The sequence below is a fragment of the Phyllosticta citriasiana genome (assembly GCF_038021145.1).
Source record: "Phyllosticta citriasiana strain CBS 120426 chromosome Unknown IWZ02scaffold_8, whole genome shotgun sequence".
Lineage (NCBI taxonomy): Eukaryota > Fungi > Ascomycota > Dothideomycetes > Botryosphaeriales > Phyllostictaceae > Phyllosticta > Phyllosticta citriasiana.
The window spans coordinates 617,285-637,968 of record NW_027117285.1 but is presented as its reverse complement, the minus strand read 5'-3'; the positions used below and the strand labels follow the sequence as shown (position 1 = coordinate 637,968).

At 54.7% G+C, this 20,684-nt stretch overlaps 3 protein-coding genes across 3 annotated transcripts; 1 reads left to right on the top strand and 2 right to left on the bottom strand.

Moving 5' to 3' along the window:
• Positions 1 to 2,089: 2,089 nt before the first annotated feature.
• On the bottom strand, positions 2,090 to 4,720 carry IWZ02DRAFT_482688 (uncharacterized protein). The gene is made up of 3 exons (XM_066769150.1): positions 4,481 to 4,720; positions 3,152 to 4,424; positions 2,090 to 3,106 (listed from the first exon to the last, which is right to left on the bottom strand). The coding sequence occupies exons 1-3, from the start codon at positions 4,647 to 4,649 to the stop codon at positions 2,542 to 2,544; spliced, it is 2,007 nt and encodes a 668-aa protein (XP_066621663.1). The 5' UTR covers positions 4,650 to 4,720; the 3' UTR covers positions 2,090 to 2,541.
• Positions 4,721 to 9,613: 4,893 nt separating this feature from the next.
• On the top strand, positions 9,614 to 11,039 carry IWZ02DRAFT_521036 (anticodon-binding protein; the record flags this gene model as incomplete). Its single annotated transcript, XM_066770782.1, has 2 exons — positions 9,614 to 9,619; positions 9,670 to 11,039. 2 exons carry the CDS (start codon positions 9,614 to 9,616, stop codon positions 10,558 to 10,560), a joined length of 897 nt encoding a protein of 298 aa, XP_066621662.1. The 3' UTR covers positions 10,561 to 11,039.
• Positions 11,040 to 14,280: 3,241 nt separating this feature from the next.
• IWZ02DRAFT_293447 (uncharacterized protein) lies at positions 14,281 to 14,935 on the bottom strand. The gene has a single exon (XM_066763823.1). The coding sequence runs from the start codon at positions 14,815 to 14,817 to the stop codon at positions 14,350 to 14,352; it is 468 nt and encodes a 155-aa protein (XP_066621661.1). The 5' UTR covers positions 14,818 to 14,935; the 3' UTR covers positions 14,281 to 14,349.
• Positions 14,936 to 20,684: the final 5,749 nt, after the last annotated feature.

Sequence of the window (20,684 nt, the reverse complement as noted above, 5' to 3'; positions counted from 1 at the left end):
CCACCACAACTACCCAACCGCGGTTATAGCCATCTAACCAGTTATATCGCATCATAGCCGCCAAGAGTGCAAGCCTACAGCTGAAGTCCCTGTCTCGGTTCAGCAGAGCGGGAGGGAGATGTTGCAGTTGTCGTCGCATGGCGGTTGCACGTCTTCCAGTCCAAAGGACTGTCGGCTAACGTTCTCTTTTTGGTTAGCTCATCCTGTCACAACCTTCCTCCCCCTCAAGAGCAACTGTCAGAGCTCCAGGGGGAACATGGGGGGCTCCAAGTCGTCGAAAAAAGGAGCTAATGCTTACGTCGAAACTGCCTTACTTGTATGCTGCATATAAAAGAGCTGCGATAGTGCTTTGACACCATGGCTCCTTTGTAACAAGGAGAGCTGGGAACTTGCCTGCAGTCTTCAGCCTCGGTGGGGCAGTTGGGGGGGAACAGCACCTGAAAAAGCTCACCCAAGACCGGATCCCCTTCTTGATCCCGCCTTGGACTCCAAATCCCCAGAAATAACCGACCAGGAGCTTGAAGCCCTCTCGTTCCGTCCTCGGTTGTGGAGAACTTGCCAAATAACGGTATTTCAGGCCAGAGAAGCACCAAAGACAAGCCGCTAGAAGAATGGACGCCTTGGAACGACTTGGCCGGGTTTTGCAATATCTGCTCATTCCATATTGCTACCAAATTAGGTAACGAGCGGTGCTTCAAGGCTCGACTTTCAAAAGCAACTGGCGGAAAAGTTCGAAACCTTGTGAAGGCCGAAATCTGTTGTCGAAAGGCTGAAGTTGTTGCTGGCTCATGTGGATGTCTGGGCATGCAATAAGCCAAGCGCACTTCCATTTCATCCATGCTCATTTCACTGCGCCGTCAAGACTCTGTTCTACAAGCACTCCACTTTCGCTCATGCACACTACGCGTCTGTCTCAGCAGCAGCTCAACAAGTCAAAATCCAAAAGACGGAGAGAAGAGTGACTCACTCCAACACCGTGGTCCTCCTTCTAGTGAGCCACAGAGTACGGGCATCTGAGGCTTCGAAAGAGACCAATCGCTGCCATTGAAGAGTGGGAAATCCCTCTAAATGAGCAAACGCCAGCAGCCTGGAAATACATGTGTAGGCCTGGGAGAGACAGACAGAGTCTTCCGTCTAATTGCCACCGCAGGACAGTTTGCCCAAAGCAACGAGCTCTTTGTCTTTTTCTCTTTCTCACTCACACTTTCTCACGCGTTCTGGGCTCATGTTGTTTCCTTGCAAGCAGTCGCGCGAACTGACCCGTAAAAAAAAAAGCCCAACGACGTACCTAGACAGCAAACAATCTCACCGCTCCATCACGAATCTTCCATAGCGTCGGAACTCCAACGAAGACGCCCGGAAAGCCGAAGAAGCGTCAAACCAGCGCACTTACAAACATTTTGTCCTTACTGCTCGCGTCGGCCTTCACTTCACTGCCGACGACGTCGAATTTCAGGAGAACCTGACGGGAAGTCAACACAGTCAGCCCAACAAAACACAAAAGCGAAAATGCAACTTACCAAAACGCCGCAAACGCCGCATTCATCGAGCAGAAGACGTGAGATGACGAACCGCAAGTCATTCAACGATCAATCGAAGCATACCATCTTCAACACTTTCTTCGACAATCAACTCCCATCTCTTATCACCCGCGACGTCGGCGAAATGGCAAAGGCAAGTTCCAAAACCAGCATGACCGCCGCGCACGTTGAGAACGAGACGCCGTCGCTCACTCAGGAACGACGCCTCTCAAGATCCTCTGTAGCGTAAACTCGAAGAGCTGCTGTGAGTGAAGAGGCTTAGATTTGCACCCGGCCCGCCGAGAGCAGGGAGCGAGCGATGATTTTCTCCGGCGGGAAATGTGGCTGGCAGGAAAGATGATGTCTGTGTTGAACACCCACCCCTCTCCTAAAGTGCTGCGAACAGTACTCGCCTAGCGGTCAGAGCCAACGTAGTCATTGTGTTTCCCTGTCTCAGAAGCGAAGTAGACGTCCCTTGCCGCCGTCAACAACACAGGCGCTCAGAAATGTCCTGTCAAAGTTCCCCAATCCTCTCGCGTGAGGAATGCTTACTTGCACTTATGTCGCTCAAGTTCAAGATATTCATTAGCAGGGCACGAGTACCAGCGCACCAAAAAAAAGAAGGGAAGATTTGGACTAACTGCTGCGGTCCAGCCTACCGCGCGCCATTTTACCATCAATCCTGGGGCACCGCGACTGGAACTCCTGTGGTTTGCGCTTCTCCACACTATCTGTCTACAAAGCAAAACCTGCTCGTCATTGTGCTGTAGCAATCGTCAACTGGAGCTACACCATCTTTAGCATGGCCCACGCGCCCAATGTTTGGAAAGCAAGAAAGAAAAGGGAGGCTTCATTCATCTCTCCATTGACGCCGAATCCATTCAGCCCCGAACTTTTGCAAATGCACCAGAAAGAAGCTTCCCCGGGATATCAACAGTAAACATGCTCAGAATATCGCCCGCTGCTCTTTTAAACCACTTCCTACCGTTGCAATCCGCATTGCGTCATCGGGCATTATTGCTCACTTGGACTTCTTTTGGCGGCCTGGTTTCTTGCTTCCTGATTTGTTCGGTTGCAACTTGAACTCATCGCTTTCAAGATTCAAGTCGCCACGGAGAATCGACATGCTGATCAGCTCCCTGCTAAAGCAAGACCAGCCGTCGTCGCTCTCAGAGAGCTTGATGACATCTGCGTCGCCGTTTTCCGAACCAGTAACGATTGTCGAGCCGCTAGGATCCTGGGAGCGCGCCTGCTTTGAGACCACCTTGGCTGCACCGCATTCCTTCAGAAGCTTTTCGATATCCTTGTAACCATCACCGTATTCCTTCTTGAGTTGGGGAGTGATGATGATGTCAAACCCCTCAAAGAGTCTCGAGCGGTCGCGCTTCAAGGCGGCAGTAACTTCTTCTCTGGAGCTGCCCCACTGCCACTCTGACGGTGTGTTGGTTGTGATGAAACTTTCATGATCCACCAGCTTCTTGGCGACAACACTCTTCACAACCCATTCGTCGCTGATGATGGGTTTACCCAAAATGACGCTCATGAGGAGTTTGAAGCTTTTCTTCAGCTGGCCCGAAGCGTTTACACTTGCATTGTTAGCAGGCTGTCTGAAGAGTGCCGAGGGAACAAACCATAGAAAGTCGCAGCCATTTGTGACACTCTCTTGAATTCTGACTCCTTGCCGAGAGAGAAACTTCAACGTCGAAGGACGGGTTTGGACAGTGCTGTTGCTGAAAACTACCTGCAACAGCCCATTCTCGCATTCTTCGTTGTGGTCGTTGGCGGCTGATCGACGGGAGCGGTTCGAAGACGGCGGAGTGTCTGACACAGGTTCTCTGCGCGCATCTCCCATAGCTTGCTTTTTAGTGGCTCGAGGAGCGTCCTCTTCCTCTGTAGCCCTTTTGTATCCTTGTGTAGCAGGAATTTCGACGCGAGGAGAAGGTATTCTTTGAAGAGCTCTGCTCTTTTTGTGTTGAGCGAAATCGTGATTCTGATCGACGGACTTCTTCGCTTCTTCAGTGTGGGCGTGGTTGCTCGGGTTAGCCTCTGATCGCTTGTTCTGATTCGCAAGAAGAGACGTGTGGCTCGGACTTTGCTCTTCAATGGGTTCATCTTCATTCTCACTTTCGGACGCTGTGGTAATGTCTTCTTCGTCGTGACCCTCGGGAGTGATCGCCTGATCGCTCTTTGCGGAGACTTTGCTGTCATCGTCATGATTCTCGGAAGCATTCTTCTGTTCGTTCATCGCAGAGACGTTGCCGTCATCATGCTCCCCAGAAACATTCATCTGGTCGTACTTCCCGGCGACGTTGTAATTCTCGTCAGCGTCCTCGTCAGTGAACGCATCGTCAGCGTCGCCAAGTATATACTCCGGCTGAGCGTACGAAGGGGGAATGATGGTAGCTTCGCTATACACGGAAATCCCTTTTCCTAGATTTTGTATTCTTTCCGGGGCCGGGGTTTCATTGACTACCTGAGAGACTGTCGAAGTCACAGCAGGAGTAGCAACGGGAGCTTTTTCGTGAACAACGTCCGGTGGGCTCTTTTCCTCGTCTTCCCGAGAACGACGGTCTGCTTCTTCTACCAGTTTCATCGGGTCTTTGGAGGTTTCGATCAAGTGAAGGTAACGTCTCTGTCGCACCTCCTCTTCTGGATGGACGGGGACAGAGGACTCGACTTGGACGTCCTCTACCTGGACACTGAAGGTGCAGAGAGGCCGAGCCCACATGCTCGACCGCAGCGTAACGCGATCGTCCGGGCGAAGGACCACATGGTACTGGCACCTCCGTGTGCTCTTTGGCAGAGAGATCTGCTCCCACTGCTCACCGGGGCTCGATGAGCCTGGCGGGGCAACGGTGCAGGGTCCACAAGAGGCCCGGAGCGTGACATGAGTGCCGTGGATGGCTGTAGGTGGACATTATCAGAACGTGAAACGCAGTGTGATAGGAGAGACCACTTACTGAGGTGAGCGAGACATTCTTTCTGGTTCCATTCATCTTCGTCGTCTTTTGTGATGTCTACTTTGGCATCAGTGGTCGTTATCGTGTAGTGACCGTCGGTCTCGATGTCAAAGGTTTGCCGCGTCTCGGGGTCAGCAACCGCCTCGAGGACAAAGGTGAGGCGGGCCATCTGATGCAGCTTTCAACTTTCCATGCCTAAGCGGACGTTTAAGTGGGAAGATTGGTGAGAGAGTGGAGAGAAAGCCTGCAGGCAAGAGGCTGGAGGTGCGACGACGCGTCGCGCTCACCGCGTGACCACGTGGGGCGCTTTACCTAATCAGGAAGGTGCACATGTTCCAGGCAGGCGTCAAATCGTGTCAACACATGTTCCCCTACAAACTCATTGACCTATTTCAATGCTCCTTGTTGGGATTCTTGCAGAGATATAGATTCCCAAGAATAAGCCTTTCCCCAAGCCCCTTAAGCCGATGGCAAAACCATGCTCCTTCATCATCACGCATCAGAGCAGATTAATTCCTGGCAACTGCTCCCAACTTGAATCGTCATCATCACCCATCTTCAGGTTACAGGACTAGCGCCGGTAGTCTCCCACGTCACAAAGCAGTATTATTTTCAGACAAAATCAATTCTCTTGCATCAACTGTCTACTGGTGTGCGAGGCACATTACGATGCACCTTATCAGAAAGCTTCACAGTAACTCAGTGTACACAAGAAGTCGAAGGGCCAATGACCACCATCCGCAGCTTTCCATTGCTCCAGCCCTCCCACCACCCATCGATTGGAAAATTTCTCGAGGACCTTCGACTTGCGAAGCTCAACAGTGATGGTTTCAGTTCCCGGCGGTGAAAAGGCTCCGGTCAGCACTGTGGGTATGCCGACGCCGATTAGGTCGAATAACCCAAGGGTAGCGCTGCAGTGAAATGCTGACATCGACCGAGAGAAGAGCTTTGGCAGAGCGATTCGACGCTTCGCTTTGGCAGCGACGTAGTGGAAGCGGGTCCTGAGATTCAATCTTCATCTTCTCTTCCTCTCTCTGTGGTGCAAGGCAGTAATGGCTCATTCGACTGCTGGATCGATTGGAAGCGGCCGCGCACCATCAATGGCCTTCTCATGCTTCCCTTGCACACATTCTGGTGGTGCCAGAGCATGCGGTTGGCCTTACTTGTTTCATGGCTGCTCGAACTGATGCTGCTGCTACTGCGTTGTTGACAGGCACATGCGCCAAGAAGATTCAACAAATCTTGAGGCTGCTCAGCAAACAGTCTTGACCGCAATCAGTCGTAGGATCCCAGACCTATCTGGCTGGCAAAAGCGGTGGAAACGCTGCGGACGTCGTCATCATCGCCTGGGAACCCACGAGCTGTTTGACCCCGCCCGTATCCGACTGGACCAGGCTGGCCACTGCTTTCGACATAGCGCTTCAAGCGGTCAGATTGGGAAAGGCTGGTCGGCTTTGCCAAGTCGTTCAGACTGAGACCCGCCAGACTGACACCACCCTGGCCAACTCCGCTCTTGTCTGCGACGCTGCCATTGGTGTCCGTAAGCTCAGATGCAGCAACAGACTCGCCAGCAACACTTCCAGCAACATTGGCCTTGGGCTTGACGCCAGCACTGGGTCCGTTACGTGCACCCGGCAAAGACGGCCAGGCCTCGGTGAAGTTGGAGAACACGGGCGGGTAGTTGTTAGGAACGCCAACGCCACCGAGCGCAGAAGAGTGGACAGAAGAGACATCGTCCGGGATGTAGCCCACAATCGAGCCATTGTCATTGTACTCTTGCCGAGGCTTGCCATTCATGGCGGCGCGACCAGAGGTCATGTTGGAGGCATGCTGGAAAGCCATGTGGAAGCGCTGCGGCTCACGATAAGTCTGCTTGGGCCGGCTGAACTGCATGAGAGAAGGCTGCAAGTTGTTGAGTGGGCCTTCGACGAGACAAGTGCGCTCTTTGAAGTGCATGAGGAGATAGTGCCACAAGGGATGCTTTGACAGAACCTTTGGATTGCCTAGGATGACGAGACCGTACTTGGCGCGAGTGAGGGCGACGTTGAGACGACGGGGGTCGCTCAAGAAACCGATTCCCTGGTGGTCGTTGGATCGAACACAAGAAAGAATGATGAAGTCCTTTTCACGACCCTGGAACGCGTCGACCGAGGCGACCTCAATCTCCTTGTAGTTTTCCTTTTTAAAGGTTCCGTGGGCCTGCATGGAGCTGACAACGTAGCTACGCTGTCCTTCGTACGGCGTGATGATGCCGATGTCCTGAGGCTTCACACCTGCCTTGAAGAAACGGGTGACAATCTTCTCAACGTTCACCGCCTCGGTGCGATTGAGGTATGATGTACCAGAGGCCGAGATTTCCTCGCTGCCCAGGTTGGACCAGAACATCATGGGGTTGTCAAAGACTGGCCAGGGAAAGTCAACATCCCTCCTCATGCGCTGCTGCATGGTGACTCCATTTTGCAGAGAGCCCTCATAGAACATGTTGGAAGGAAACTCTGAAAGACATGGGTGCATGCGGTACTGCACCTGCAAACGAATGGGGTTGCAGCCAAGAATGACGAGACGTTCGAAGAGCGACTGGTTCAATCCAGCCTTCGCAGCCTTCTTGTTCATGATGACAGGGCCCAGCTGCTGGTGGTCACCGACAAGGACAACCTGCTTGCATCCCAGGACCAATGGAATCATACACTCGGGCTCGGCAGATTGAGTAGACTCGTCAATGAGCACGGTCCGGAATTTGAACTTGGAAAGACGGGGATCGCCCGCACCAACGCAGGTGCAACAGATGACGTCGGCATTAGTGAGAATCTCGCGCTCCGCCGCGCGAGTCAACTGCTTGAACTTCTTTTCATCTTGACTTGAAAGCTCTCCGAGTTCGGTCTTCAGCTGGTTCAATTTGTTGAGTTCGATGTTGGAGTCGTTCATGCGAACTTGCTCGTGGAGCGAAAGGAAGCGGACCGGAGACTCGACATCCTCTCTGGACTTTGCGGTAACACGAACCGTCTTCAAGCCCGTGCGGTGGATGCGCTCGCAAAGCTGGTCAACAGCGACGTTCGAGGGCGCGCAAACCAAGACTTGGCCATTGGTGATTTTGGCAAGGTGGTAGATGATGGTGGCAGATGTCACAGTCTTGCCAGTTCCTGGCGGACCTTGGATCAGGCTCATTGGCTGGCCCAGCACGGCCTTGACAGCACTGATCTGCGAGTTGTTCAAGTCCGGGAGGCCAGGTACGCTAAACTTCTTGGGCATCTGAATCTTCATCGGGGCCGCAGCAACCTCGTTGCCCAAAAGGCGGTGGAAAATGTATCCAGAGACACTCATCTCGTCAATGGCAAAGGTCTTCATGGCGTGCTGCATGCGGTCGAACGATGTGGCCTTCCAGACATAATCGGCGGAGAAGTTGTGAGTACACTCGGTAGGCACAGACTTGTGGTCGCCTTTGGTGCGCAATTCGACCGTGACCTCGTCGGACTGGTTGTTGGGAATTTTGATGACGTATCCAACGCCTTCCCAGTGGGGTCGAAGTTCTCCAGTGTAGCGCAGGCGCATCTCATCTCCAACAGCGAGTTTGACATCTCCGAGCTCCAGCTTTGGCAGAACAAAGCTCGCAAGGTGCTTGGTATTCAGACCGACGTCCCAGCGCACGACCAGGCCATCTTGAGATTGCGATTCCTTGAGCTTACGGTCATAGTCGGCTTCGATTTTGACAAGGGGGCCAAAGACGTTTTGGTACTGATAGGCATCGTCGTAGCGGAGCAGCACAGGTGCAGGATCATCGTCCACTCCAGCACCCTTTTCGAGATCTTCGATAGTAGCAGAGCTGTTGTCTTTCCACATCTCCTCCAACTTGGCAATCATTTGCGGGCTGAGGTGGCGAGCTCGGAGCTGTTCCTGGTCCGAAGGCTGATTTACAAGCCAGGGCAAGAAGGACCGATCTTCAATCAGAGGCTGCCAGCGCGAGGTGTCCCAATTCATGTCTTTGGTGGAGGGCATGGCGGCGCAAGGTTGGCGGCAAAGAAGAACCACGACCGTATCGGATTTGGCTGGAATGAAACCAAGCAAAAAGACATTCTTGGTCCCACAGCTGTAGCACTCCAGAACAGTGTCTCCGAGCGAGGACGAGGGGTGGAGTTGGACCTCCTTGTGGCGGGCGCGGACCAAGTGGTTGATAATGTGGGAGGACGAGGTATTGCCACGAGCGCTGCAGAACCATTTGTTGCAAGACAAGCACTTGACAACACTGCCAGGATTGTGGATGCCGCAGTAACTGGAGACAAGAGATTGGGGTTAGCAAAGATAAAATGCGCCAACGAGACCAAAAAAATGCTTACGCGCAGGCGTGAGCCGGCAGCTCAACCTCTTCTTCGGTCTTCTGGCCTTGCTTGCCTCCTACGGCCATGCTCGCCATGCTCTCCATATCATCATCATCATCGTAGCCATCTCCGTCATCGTCCTCGTCAAGGCGGCGGCGGCGGCCATTCAAGTTGGTGCGGCCAAGGTCTCCGTCTAGGATGCTCTCGTCGTCGCCAGCATTGATGGTAGAAGCCGAATCAGACACCAAGTGGTTGCCCAGATGGGTGAAAGCGCCCTCCATGGTGGCCACCAGAGGTTGTGTAGGGCGTGGCCGGAGAGATCGTTGTCGAGGGGTAGGGTGGAGCTGTGTTTGGGCGAGGCAAAATCCCAGTTGCGGGCGGTGGGACGAGGTGCCGTCAATTCAGGCTCCGTGCGCAGGCCCAGCTGTGTCGCTGTGTTGGTTGCACCCGGCCGAGCACAGCCTTTTTCGTGTCTGCTTGGCTGGATGCGAAAGGGTTGAGGGAAAAGGGATGCGCAAAGGCCGACGGTGTTTTGCAGGTTGTGTTGCGTAAGGTAGGTAGGTAGGTAGGTAGGTCGGTACCTTGCGATGGAGGCACAAGACCTACCCAGCAGCCAGAAGTCGCCGCCGCCGCGCGCGGAGCCGTGTCGATCTTGCGTCTCTCCCGCAAAAACCACAACCTCCGCCCAAAAAGTTGCACCACTCACTCCACTTCTACCACCACTCTTCTCTCCGCTCTTCTCGCTCACGTCTCTCATCCCACTTGGTCCTTTGGAGAAAACACGCTCTCCACCTGCAAGTGGAAAAGAGCGAACTAAACAATGATTGTGCGCACCAGGATTCCTCAACACCAACTCCAAACTGACCCATCGTCCAGCGCCGACAAGCCCGCGAGCGCCGCGACTATCTTTACAGGCGTGCCCTTACCCTTCGCGACGCTGAAATCGCCTCGAAACGCGCCGCTCTCCGCAAGTCCCTCGCAACTGGCAAACCGCTGGACCCTTCAATCGCCAACGACAAGTCTCTGCGCGAGGACTACAAGTACGACGAGTCAGCCCCGGACCGCTCAGTAGACGAGGCTCTTGACTTGGACGATGAATACGCCCAGCTTTCTGGAATCGTGGATCCCCGCGTGCTGGTAACCACCTCGCGCGACCCGTCGACGAGACTGTCGGCATTTGCCAAGGAAATACGACTGTTGCTGCCCACGAGTATCCGCGTCAACAGAGGAAACCTGATTTTGCCCAACATTGTGTCTTCGGCCAAGTCGGCGGGTCTCTCCGATGTCATTCTCCTTCATGAGCACCGCGGAACGCCCACCGCACTCACCGTCTCACACTTTCCCCATGGACCAACTGCCTCATTTTCGCTTCACAATGTGGTCCTGCGCCACGATATCCCTAACGCTGCCCGCGGTACCGTCTCAGAATCATACCCACACTTGATTTTCGAGGGCTTTACGACGCAGCTCGGCAAGCGTGTTACCAAGATCCTCAAGCACCTCTTCCCACCGCGGCAACCAACCTTGACGTCCAAGGATGTTGGAAGCCGAGTCGTCACATTTGTCAATCGGGAAGACAGCATTGAAGTCCGCCACCATGTGTTTGTGAGAACTGGCCATCAGAGTGTGGAGCTTGCCGAGGTCGGTCCCAGAATGACGATGCGGCTTTTCGAAATCAGGGGTGGTACTCTTGAGAACAAGGACGGCGACGTTGAATGGCACATGAACCAGTACACGAGAACATCAAAGAAGAAGGACTACTTGTAACGAAATGCAGTCTTTCAAAAGATGGATGCTTCATTAAGGAGTTTTGGTGGGGTCAATCGCATGTGGAAAATGAGGGCGTTGGGACATAGTACAAGGCACTTGCAGGAATTCAAAATCAGATACCACTCGGCGCGGAAGGACTATAGACCAGACCAGTCTAGCACCTCCAAGCGAGGATAGAGGCTAGTCTAAGAAAGCATTTGGCTGAACAAAGACTTGGATCATTTGAGAAGACGCTGAGTTCCGCAGATACTCGGCTTGTCTGGGACTCTGCGGCATCAACCCCTTGCTGTACTAGAGCCCCCCCTAACGAACGAGAGGCACAGTGGGTTTGGAAAGAAACGTCGGTGGTAGTGAACCCCGCTCCTTGGATTCGTCTGAAACTATCAACGACTGTTCTCTTGGTGCAGTCTCAGTTCCATTGACACCGTCTGTGGAGGAGTCAATGACCAACATCCATGGCATCAATTCTTCTTGGAACGCTAAACGCGGTTGCCTCCTCTACCAACAACATTCGGTGACCAATGTGCTGTCTTTACCATCCGGCCAGCTGCGTTAGCTTGCAGATCCACGATGTGGCGGCAACAGGGGCACGATGGCACAAAGTCCGCACCCTGCCCCTCTTCGACCAAACCAAGGCGCACGTCAGGCCCGCAGTGAGGGGCTTCCCCTAGAACAACCTCTTCCAAAAGTGTATATGCAAAAGAGGAGTTAATGGCTCCGGCCCCGCATTTGGATCGCGGTAAACCGCTCTAACGCGCACGCAAGACAGAAGGACCAGCATTCACGTCGATTGTGCCATGATTCAGAGCAAGACGAGCTCGAGTCTTGGAAAAGGTACGTGCTGTACACAGCGGTACCATGGCCCAACATCTTATCTTGAAGCGTATGATGTCACTTACATGGCTTAATGGTACGGGACGAGAGTCAATGGGAAGATTCAATCTATTCGGCCAATACGACGGGCTGAAATTTCAACCCCCAGACCAAATTTTCGGCTAGTATCCAACAGATCTTGGGAACACGCGATTCCAACCGAAATAAGCAATTTGGCGGAGCAACATCGAGACATCCGCTCATCTATCTCCATAATTAAACAAGCCTCAGGCATACAACTTCCATCTCTACCATTTCTCAAACACGCCCACGAAGACAAAACTTGCGCCGATTCAGAACCTAGCCGCTCGACTACCCGCTCCCTTTGCTCTTCTTCCCAGTACCGTCGTCTTCCAGGCTGCCATCACCAAAGCGGATGCGAAAATTCGGATGCGAGTGGCCGAGTACCAAGACTGTTTCTCCTCGTTTCTCGCTCTCATTGCTGGTGGCTGGCTCGCTTATGCGCTTGTCTTCTGAACACCCAAGCTACATCCAACCTATCGCCTGCTTGTAGATACGCAAACCGCAAACACCAATGCGAAGGGCTCCCCTCTTCACGCGCCTTTTCAGCGCATCGCCATCGTCGTCGTAAGCAACGGCTGCCTCAGCTAGCCGTCGACAAACCGTTGCACCTCACCTTACCTTTGCTTCCGGGTCGTTCTCACCAAACCTAAACCTTGTTTCCTCTTTGCGAGCTTTAGGCACCCAGGCATCAGACAGAGTCTGCTCTCCCAGTTCTCGCTCCCTCACAGCTTGCTCTCTCCCAGCTGCTTCTGTCCTTCCCCTATCCTTGCTATGAGAGCGCTCCTAGCAGCTCCAATAAAACGCCCATATCAACGTTCAGAACGACTGCAAACAAGACGAGACCCGCAGCATAACCAAACATATCCCGCGCCTCCACGCGCGCAGCATTAGACGCACCATCCCGGACACGCCTGCTCATTGGCCTGCGTGTCATCAGTCTTCCCCGTCTTTTTTCCAGTTCTCGTCGAGCCCAACCCTCTTCTCTCGCACAGCAGCTCATCCCACGTTCCTTGCTCCACACCTGCTGCTTCGCAACAACCCAACCCTCCGCCCCTCGCCCTGCTCTAACAACCCTCCCTGTCTCTTCCCAATCTCCCTCCTCGTCTCCAGCTTCCCAGACGCCCTCCCTGTCCGCCCCATGCCGTTATCCGACCGAGCCGACAGAGCCGTGCCGTCCGCCGTTCCCCCCGTGGGCACCGCCCCCGTCCGTAGATCCCGCCTGCCGTGATAGTGTCAGTCGTGCTGCTGTGGTGTTGCATTTAGCACAGCGGCGGCCAAGCCTGCGTCGTCGTCGTCGTCGTCGTCGCTGCCACCAGCAGCAGCGTGGCTTAGGTAAGCCGTGCCCAACTCGGATGAAACAGACCGAAGAGGTTGCTGCTGCTACTGCCGCTGCTGCTATTGTTGCTGCTGTCTTGTCTTGTCTCGCTGCAGCCAGCTGGCCGGCCTGCCACTCTGTCCGGATATTGACGGACCCGAGCTGGGCGTAGACGGAGCTGGGGCCGGCCGCTGCGCAGCGGAGCGCGGCGCAACGCGACTGCGAGGCTTTTGTCTTGGTGGTGGTGGGGGAGGGAAGGGCGTGGATGGGACGAACAGTTGGTGATAGAGATGGATGTGGTGGTGGGGCACTCGTGGGCCATGTCGCGATGGCGTTGTATGTACCTGAGCGGTACCGCAGAGGGAAGGAGGAGGTAAGGCGAGCAGAGCACCTCTACGTTCTCACTGACTGACTGACAAACTCACTTGCCACACCCACACACCCACCAAGCTACCTACCTACCTACCTACCTACCTGCCAATCTCTGGTGGGTGCATGCGCGCGCCGTGTTGGTGGTGGAGGAGGTCAACACCAGAAAAGCTCCTCTCCTTGCCCTTTATGTGGCTCGACTCCACACTCCCAAGAACAAGGTGGAGGGCTCAAGAACTCTCCACCTCATCGTGGACAGTCTAGATTCTGGCCATCGTGGACCAAATTGCCAGATTAGTCGGGCAAACATGACTCCCTACCGGACATTAGAGCACGCCAAAAGCGTCCTGTCTCCACTGAGAGCGGACACTCCCACCACACCACCGCGTCGCGCAGTGGCGGATGGGCGAATCACGACGCCCAGTTTTCACGACGCTCCCGCTCAACGCGCTCGTAAACATGGGTGTTCCCGCCCCATAGTATGCGCCACGTCCTTTCAACACCATCACGGCATATTTTGGCCACCCCGGGGTCTTTTGACTAGCTTCTAATGGCTTACTTTTCCGACTTGTGTTTTGCTCTCTCAGAAGCGCGCTTCGCATCTGCTTCGCATCAACTATTTCAACCAATTGAACAGCGGGCCTACCTTTGGTCGGGAAACACTTCCAGCTGTTCCCGGCGCTGTTGTTGCGGCATAGTAAACAACGCGGTCCAGGACTAGGGGTACTTATGCACAACCAAGAAACGGTATGCGCAAAGTCAAAAACACGTTGGCAAGACGTAAGAAGAAAGCGATGAAGGGCAGTGGGCGAGAAGCAACAAAGACAGGGACTTCAAAAATTGACAATTGGGCGCAAAGCAGAAGCAGGGTCTGATGAATGCTCTACGCTTTGTTCATCCAAGGCCACATAACATGTTTACTCAAAGCACCATTGCTGGCCATGCTCGCTCATGTACACCGAGAATGGTCGTTGTTGCGAGAGACTTCCGCGGGAGACCACTCGACCCGTCAATGCTCAGCACAAAGGCATATCATTGGATTGCCATTGAAGCAAAGGCCAAATTGAGAAGGCACTGCCAGCATTCGTGACGTCTGCAAGAAGTGTAGATCTGGAGACGGCGGCAGCCAAACAGTCAAGGCGAGGCAGTGGCCCAAAAGTGGCTGTGCCAGTAGCAAAGCAACAACGCTTGCGGTAGACTGAGGCTTAGAGGACCAAGTCGCAGCAAGAGAGGGGTATACAGCAGCCATTGCCGAATGGGAGACAGCAGCTGCTGCCCCATCTGCGGCCATGACGGCGCTGAGCCCTGTAACTGTGCCGGTACACTGCCGAGCGGGCAAGAATTTGTTTGGCGACGGACGGCTTTGGTTGGCTGGCTGTGTATGCACAACAAGGAGAAGAGAAACAGCACGCGCGCGCAAGGAGCAGACGAGCACGGCTGCAGACAGAGCAGGACTGCGCAACGAGCAAGGGCAGGGAGCGAGGAACAGCAGCGTGCAGTGTTTTGAAGCCAGCCAGGGCAGCAAGGAAAGGCAGAAAGCAGAAGAAGAGGCGGGAAGAATGGCGATACCACCACACCCACACGAAACCCCCAGCAAGCATTACCTGGATCGGGATGGCCATCGCAAGTGAGCCGAACCGAACTAACTCACTTGGCTCGGGTAGCGGAGCCATCTGGGCGCGAGGGAAAAAGAAAAAAGCCACCTGCTAGCCAGCTGCTCGCTCTAGCGGCATAACGGCTAGAGACTGAACCGAAGCGTGTCATGGTGCCATGCTGGTCCGGTTTTAGCGCGAGCGTGGGGTAATGATGGCAGGTCGTGAGACGGTTCCCTCGCCGACGGACAGCTAGGGAAGAAGAAAGAAAAGTCCCACACACCGCCCTCGGATGTAGGTCAATGAGACTTTGTCTGTATGATGACGAGAAGCCGTTTCGACCAACCCACGCGGGGCTGGAAGAAGCCCATGTCCGAGCGTTTCTTACCTATCATGGGCGCCCGAGTGTTTACGATCGCTCTGGCCCAGATGCCGTGCCCGATTCTGCCTCAGCATCAAAACATGTTCCAGCAAATGTGCTGCTCTCGCGGAGCGTGTCCATCGGCAAGACGGACAACATTGAACACGCACGTCGGGGCAGCAGCCGACGCCCGCCGCTGTAAGGCCAGGAACATGAAGGAATTGAACGTCAGCATCCGACCTACGCTCGCGGGAAAAGCGTCACGAATCTCCCGCACAGCAGCAGCCGTAACTCCCGCCACGCCGCCCATTCGACCATGGCAGACGTGTTAACGACGGCGTCCCCAGCGTTCGATATGTCATGAGCGCAGACAGGGGGGAAAAAAAAATTCCAAGGCGAAGAAACCGCGAGGCGCTTCAGTGCCCGTGCTCTAGCCCACGCACGCAGTGGTGTCGTGTCGCCCCCTGTCAGCGCCTTCAGAGCCCAACTCGACCAGGTCGAGGAGCGGGCGGGCGGGCGGGCGGGCGGCGGCAGAAAAGGGAGGGAGCGAGCGGCTTGAAGCTAACCCACTGGAGAGAAAATGAAAGACGCCCGTTCGGGCAGGCAAAAAGGATGGATGGGCACGGTGGCTCGAAACAACTTCCACCCGTCCGTCTTCCTATCACTGACTGACAACGCGCGGGCTTCGTTGCCCTGCCTGCCTGCTTGTCTGCGTCCTGGGCAAAAAAAGCTTCGTGGTTGGCGTTAGGAGACGCCTGCCCTCCTGGCTCTCAGCTGAGCCATGCTGTCGTCTGCTTGTTTTGGCCGTTAGGCTTACTCGCAGCGCTCGCCTTCTCGTTGCCCCTCCGGAATCGGGACAAGGCATTGCGTTGTTTGCAGTGTGCCGTGGCCGTGGTGGCTGTCGCCACACGGCAGTAAAGGGAGAGGAGAGTGGGAGATGGACGAGGCGCTGGCCATCAACCTTGGCTTCACTAACAATAGTTTAGCCAGCCCGTCAGCCAGCCAGCCAGCCAGCCGCCATCATTGCCAACAGACGACAAACTGCCCGTTCTGGCTGCCTACCTATCCAATCTTCATGGTACCACAGCGTTCTGCCTCAGACCATTGACCCCGCTCTCCACCTAACAGCAGCACACTTACTCCCCCAAGGCCAAAAGAGGCTCCAAACTCGGCCCTTTTACTACCTACCTACCCTCCTCCCACGTGCACTGCACTGCACGACTGCCGTCTTGCCGACTGCTTGCATGCATACGGAAAGGAAAACAAAAAGAAGAAAAAGTATACCAGTGGCCCTTTTTATTTGCCCGCATGCATGCATGCAAGGTACTTTGTACCTTGGTGGCTACTGGCTGGCTGGCTGGCTGGCTGGCTGGCTGGCTGTACCCCACATTCTTCATTGACTGCCATGTCGACGAATGTATGCGTGCGTGCTATAAAAAGCGGAAAAGTTTAAGTCGCGTCACTCTCTCCATCCAGTGTGTTTGTTGGTGCGTGCCATGTGCAGAAAGGGCAATGATTGTTGCCTGTCTGCCTGCCTTGAATACATGAGTGAGTGAGAGGCTACTTAAGGTATGCCAACTTTTGCCTCATTGTGGGGTCGCCGCAGCGGCAGTGGAATTAGTTGTGGCGCGGTGCAGAGGACCCTGGGGCATAGACGGAAGGTTGAACAGGCAGAGAAAGGCAAGGCAAGGCAAGGCGCAGCTGCCAACATCCCCCATCCTACTTTCTGCTCAAAGAATGCCAAAATCAAAACAGGTGAATGAGCAGGGAGCGTAAATGCCGACGCGCAGGCACAGAAAAAGAACAAGACGGGCTAGGCTACCTGAGACACCAGGAACAGCCGCTGAGCGCCTGACAGGTGTCAGCGAGGTTCTCTCTGCGTGTGTATGCCCGTTGAAGTTGCACCAGTGTACCTAGGTAGCCTGCTTGGTACGTATGGCTGTATGGCTGTGCATCTGCAATGCAGTGCAGTGTGTAAGTAAGTGAGTGAGTGAGTGAGTGAGTGAGTTGCAGCGCCGCCGCAGCAGCAGCAGCAGCAGCAGCGGGGCCGACTGCCTGACTGACTTCCCACTGACTTACGCACATGCATACTGATTTGCGGAAGCGCGCGCGCGCTCCCCCAAGACAAAATACCATCATGTGGGTTTTGTTTTGATGGTGTGCGCGGATTCGAGGTCGGTGGCAAGAATTGCTCTGGCGATGGAGCCTGTCGTCATCGGTGTCGTCATCGGTGTCGCCATCGTCGTCGCTCCTAGCATGTCGTTGCTGCTGCTGGTGTTGGCACAGCCACTGCGCATGAAAGCTACCGACCTGCTGGCTGGCTGGCTGGCTGGCTGTATGACTGGCTGGCTGAACTGGAGAAAGAGCAGGAGAGAGGAGGGCCTTGCATTGTCTTTCAGGCACGCTGCAAACTAGCTAGGTAGCTGCCTACCTTGCCTTAGCTAGCCACCTACCCAATCGTACGTGTATGCAAGATGGGGCATGACGACAGAGGGCGGCGAGATCGAAATGCCGGATCCGCGAGTGGATTGGATGGGGGCGGACGAATTGGGTGGCGTTGCTGTTGTTGGTGTGGTTCAAAAAAAGACATAGACTCGAACTGGAGAAGTGTGTCAGGAGAGGACATGCTTTTCTTGGAGTTGGATAGCAATGCTGCGCACATATCTCCATGCCATGCCCCCCGTTGTGGCGAGCTGTCGGCACGTATCCATCTGCAGCGTGCTTTGCATCAGGGCAGTGCATCTCGACGACATGACATGCTCTCCATCGCCGCCAGCCTAATCCAATCCAGTCCAGCGCGGAGCACCTTATCCAGACACATACAACGAGGATATGGAGATCAAACTTTGCGGCAAAAAGACGATGCTGTCAAGAAGCAAGTAGATTGGACAGCGAGGGACGAATTGGGTAAAAGAGATGGTGGAAGGATGAAAGAAGCTCGACGGCGGGCTCGACGTGGTGCGCTCGATTGCCAATGGGTGGAAGGGGCCTTGCATATGCCCGCTTTCTTCAGGCACGCTGCAGGTACTTCTGCATCGCCGGCGACTGGACTGCAGCCTTGGGAATGACGTGATGAGCTGAAGCAGAGGGCATCGGGCTTTGCATTTCCACTTCATGGGCAATATCCGGTGGAATGCCAGAGCCACGAAGTGACTATCTGACCCTCCCTGTCCAGATACACTGCCGGTTCTTGCAAAGTCCATTCACGTAGAGACAGGACAGAAGAGGAGGTCAATAGAATCGAAGCGAATAGATTGGAAAGAGGGCGACGAATAGAAACAGCAGATGGACGCAGACAGGTCTAGAAGAAAGAGCCTTGCAGACGTAGACGGTTCTCGCCATTCGATGCGGCATTCGCTCAGCAGAGCTGGGGCATAGTGATCGATCTTTCAGCAGAGGCGAAGAGAAGGAGAAAGATTGGACGTCGAGAGAGGAGACGCGACGAACTGGGTGGAAGAAGGATGAAAGATAGCGAAACGTGACCACAAGTCAGATTGGGCGAAGCAGCGAATCGCGTGGAAGTACGAGAAAGACTGAAGAAAAGGAGACATTGTGACCCTACTAGAATACTGACCGAGGAAGGTAATTCTTCTCTGTCGCCTCCACCAGTTTCCAACACCATCATACAACCGCAAGAAATACACAGTAAGCAGTGCTGTTGCTGCTCTTGAGAAGTCGTCCAGCCACGCTGTGCGACTTACACTTGGAAAGGTATTCGGTGCCCTTGGGCCAACATCTTACCCAACATGACCTACGGCAGTCAGCTGACCAGAAGAAAAAGCAAACCCGGAGCCCGTTGCCCGTGCCCGACCCCGACCCCGACCCCGACCCCGACGCCGAGCTCCGTAAAGTCCGCTCCTGCCCAGCGCCTTCCCCGTCTTCCCGTTGCCAACGTCAGCTCTAGCATTCTCAAAGGGCGGCGGGCAGGGCAGTCCGTCACGTCAGCTTTCGCTGTCGTCGGGCGCTCGGTCGAGCGACGACGCGACGGAAACACGGGGAGCTTGACGTCAGGCTGCAGGCTGCTTCTTTCTTTTTTCCTGATGTCTTTAAATCCGAGGCTTGGTCAAGAATTGCGTGGCAGATTGGAGAGACGAACGAGGTTGGAGGGCAGACACATGATGGAAGAGAAAACAGGCAAGACTCCACAAGACAACGAAAGTAAATGTTCGCACCATGTTTCCTGCCCGTGGCATTGAGACGGGGTATGCTGGGTCTCTCTGCCACCGTCTTCACCAAGCAGCCTTTTCTTTCTCTCAGTCGCTCTCTTGTTTGACCCAGAAGAGACTCTGCAAGTCGCAAAGTTTGAGTGACAAGTGTCCTTACGTGGCACGACGAGCATCAAAAACGTAAGCCTCACAGTCACGCGAAGCCAACTGTCGCGCCCTCCTAGTGGCTCGTCTCCATTGCTGTTGATGTTATTGTTTCCGTTGATGTTGCTGCTGTTGCTCGTATCCAGAATGACTCACAGTCGCGCCCTTTGTTGTCCGCTCTGCCGCTCACCTTCCTCGCGACAAGCAACAAGGAGGAGGCAGGTAGGTAGGCCACCATCAAAAAGTCAAATCCGACTCCGAGGACCAACGACAGCACGACAGCGATAGCGCGCGCGAGCGCAAACAGCCGCGAGCGAGCGAGCGACGCCAGCGAACGCCGCATCCGCAACCCGAGAGCGCCCGGGTTCGTGCTATACCGCGAACCGACTGAACTGGCCGAGTGACCGACGGGCGAAGGAAGACGAGATGAGCAACCAGAGACGGCGGAAATGCGAATGAATGAGCATAACGAAAGGGCAATATTGAAACAAAAACAAAATTAAACATGTGCCACAGAACAATTCACCGTAGCGCTAACCAGCCATCCACTCCTATCTAGCAGCTTATAGCGGCACACAAACACACACACACTCGCGACGCATCGAGACAACTGCCCTGCACAGTCTCGTCTTGTCATGTTTCGTCTCGTGTCGTCCGTCTCGTCCGGCGCTTACTCCAGCAATCAGCCAGACCCAGTCCCTTCATTGAGGAGAGAGGGGCAGCGAGAAGCGAGAGAACCGAACCGAGGAATGCGAGAGAATAGAAGCGAAGTGTTGATGATCGCATTCCGCACTCGACGGTTGCAATCAGATGGGCACACCGAACGAAGGACGACGGCCGTGGTCGGTGGGTTCAGTTGAAAGAGAGGGGGAGGGGTGGTGGATGCTGCTCCCTCAGGTCCTCGGTTGTGGCGCTCGGCTTCGGCTCTCTCCTTGGCCGCGCTAGCTGGTTGTGGTAAGCGGGCTGGGATGGGTGTGGAGGGGCAGATTGTAGTTGTTGCTGTAAGTACTGTACGACAACGTCGAGGTTTCGTCTGATGCATCGATTTGGAGAGAAGTGCGGTCTTCTGGGTCAATGCGAACCTGAGCCGTTGCTGTGTGTCTGTCTACGTGCCCTGCACGCCCTTCTTTACTACTGGACTACAGCTACCTACCAATATGTGCAGACAGAGATAGGTACTGAAACTAACCACCAGCAGTAGCAGCAGCTTCCCACGTCCTCCCCACGAGGCAACCTGCCGAGGCGCCAGCCAAACCAGACAAGCCACGCTCGCACCC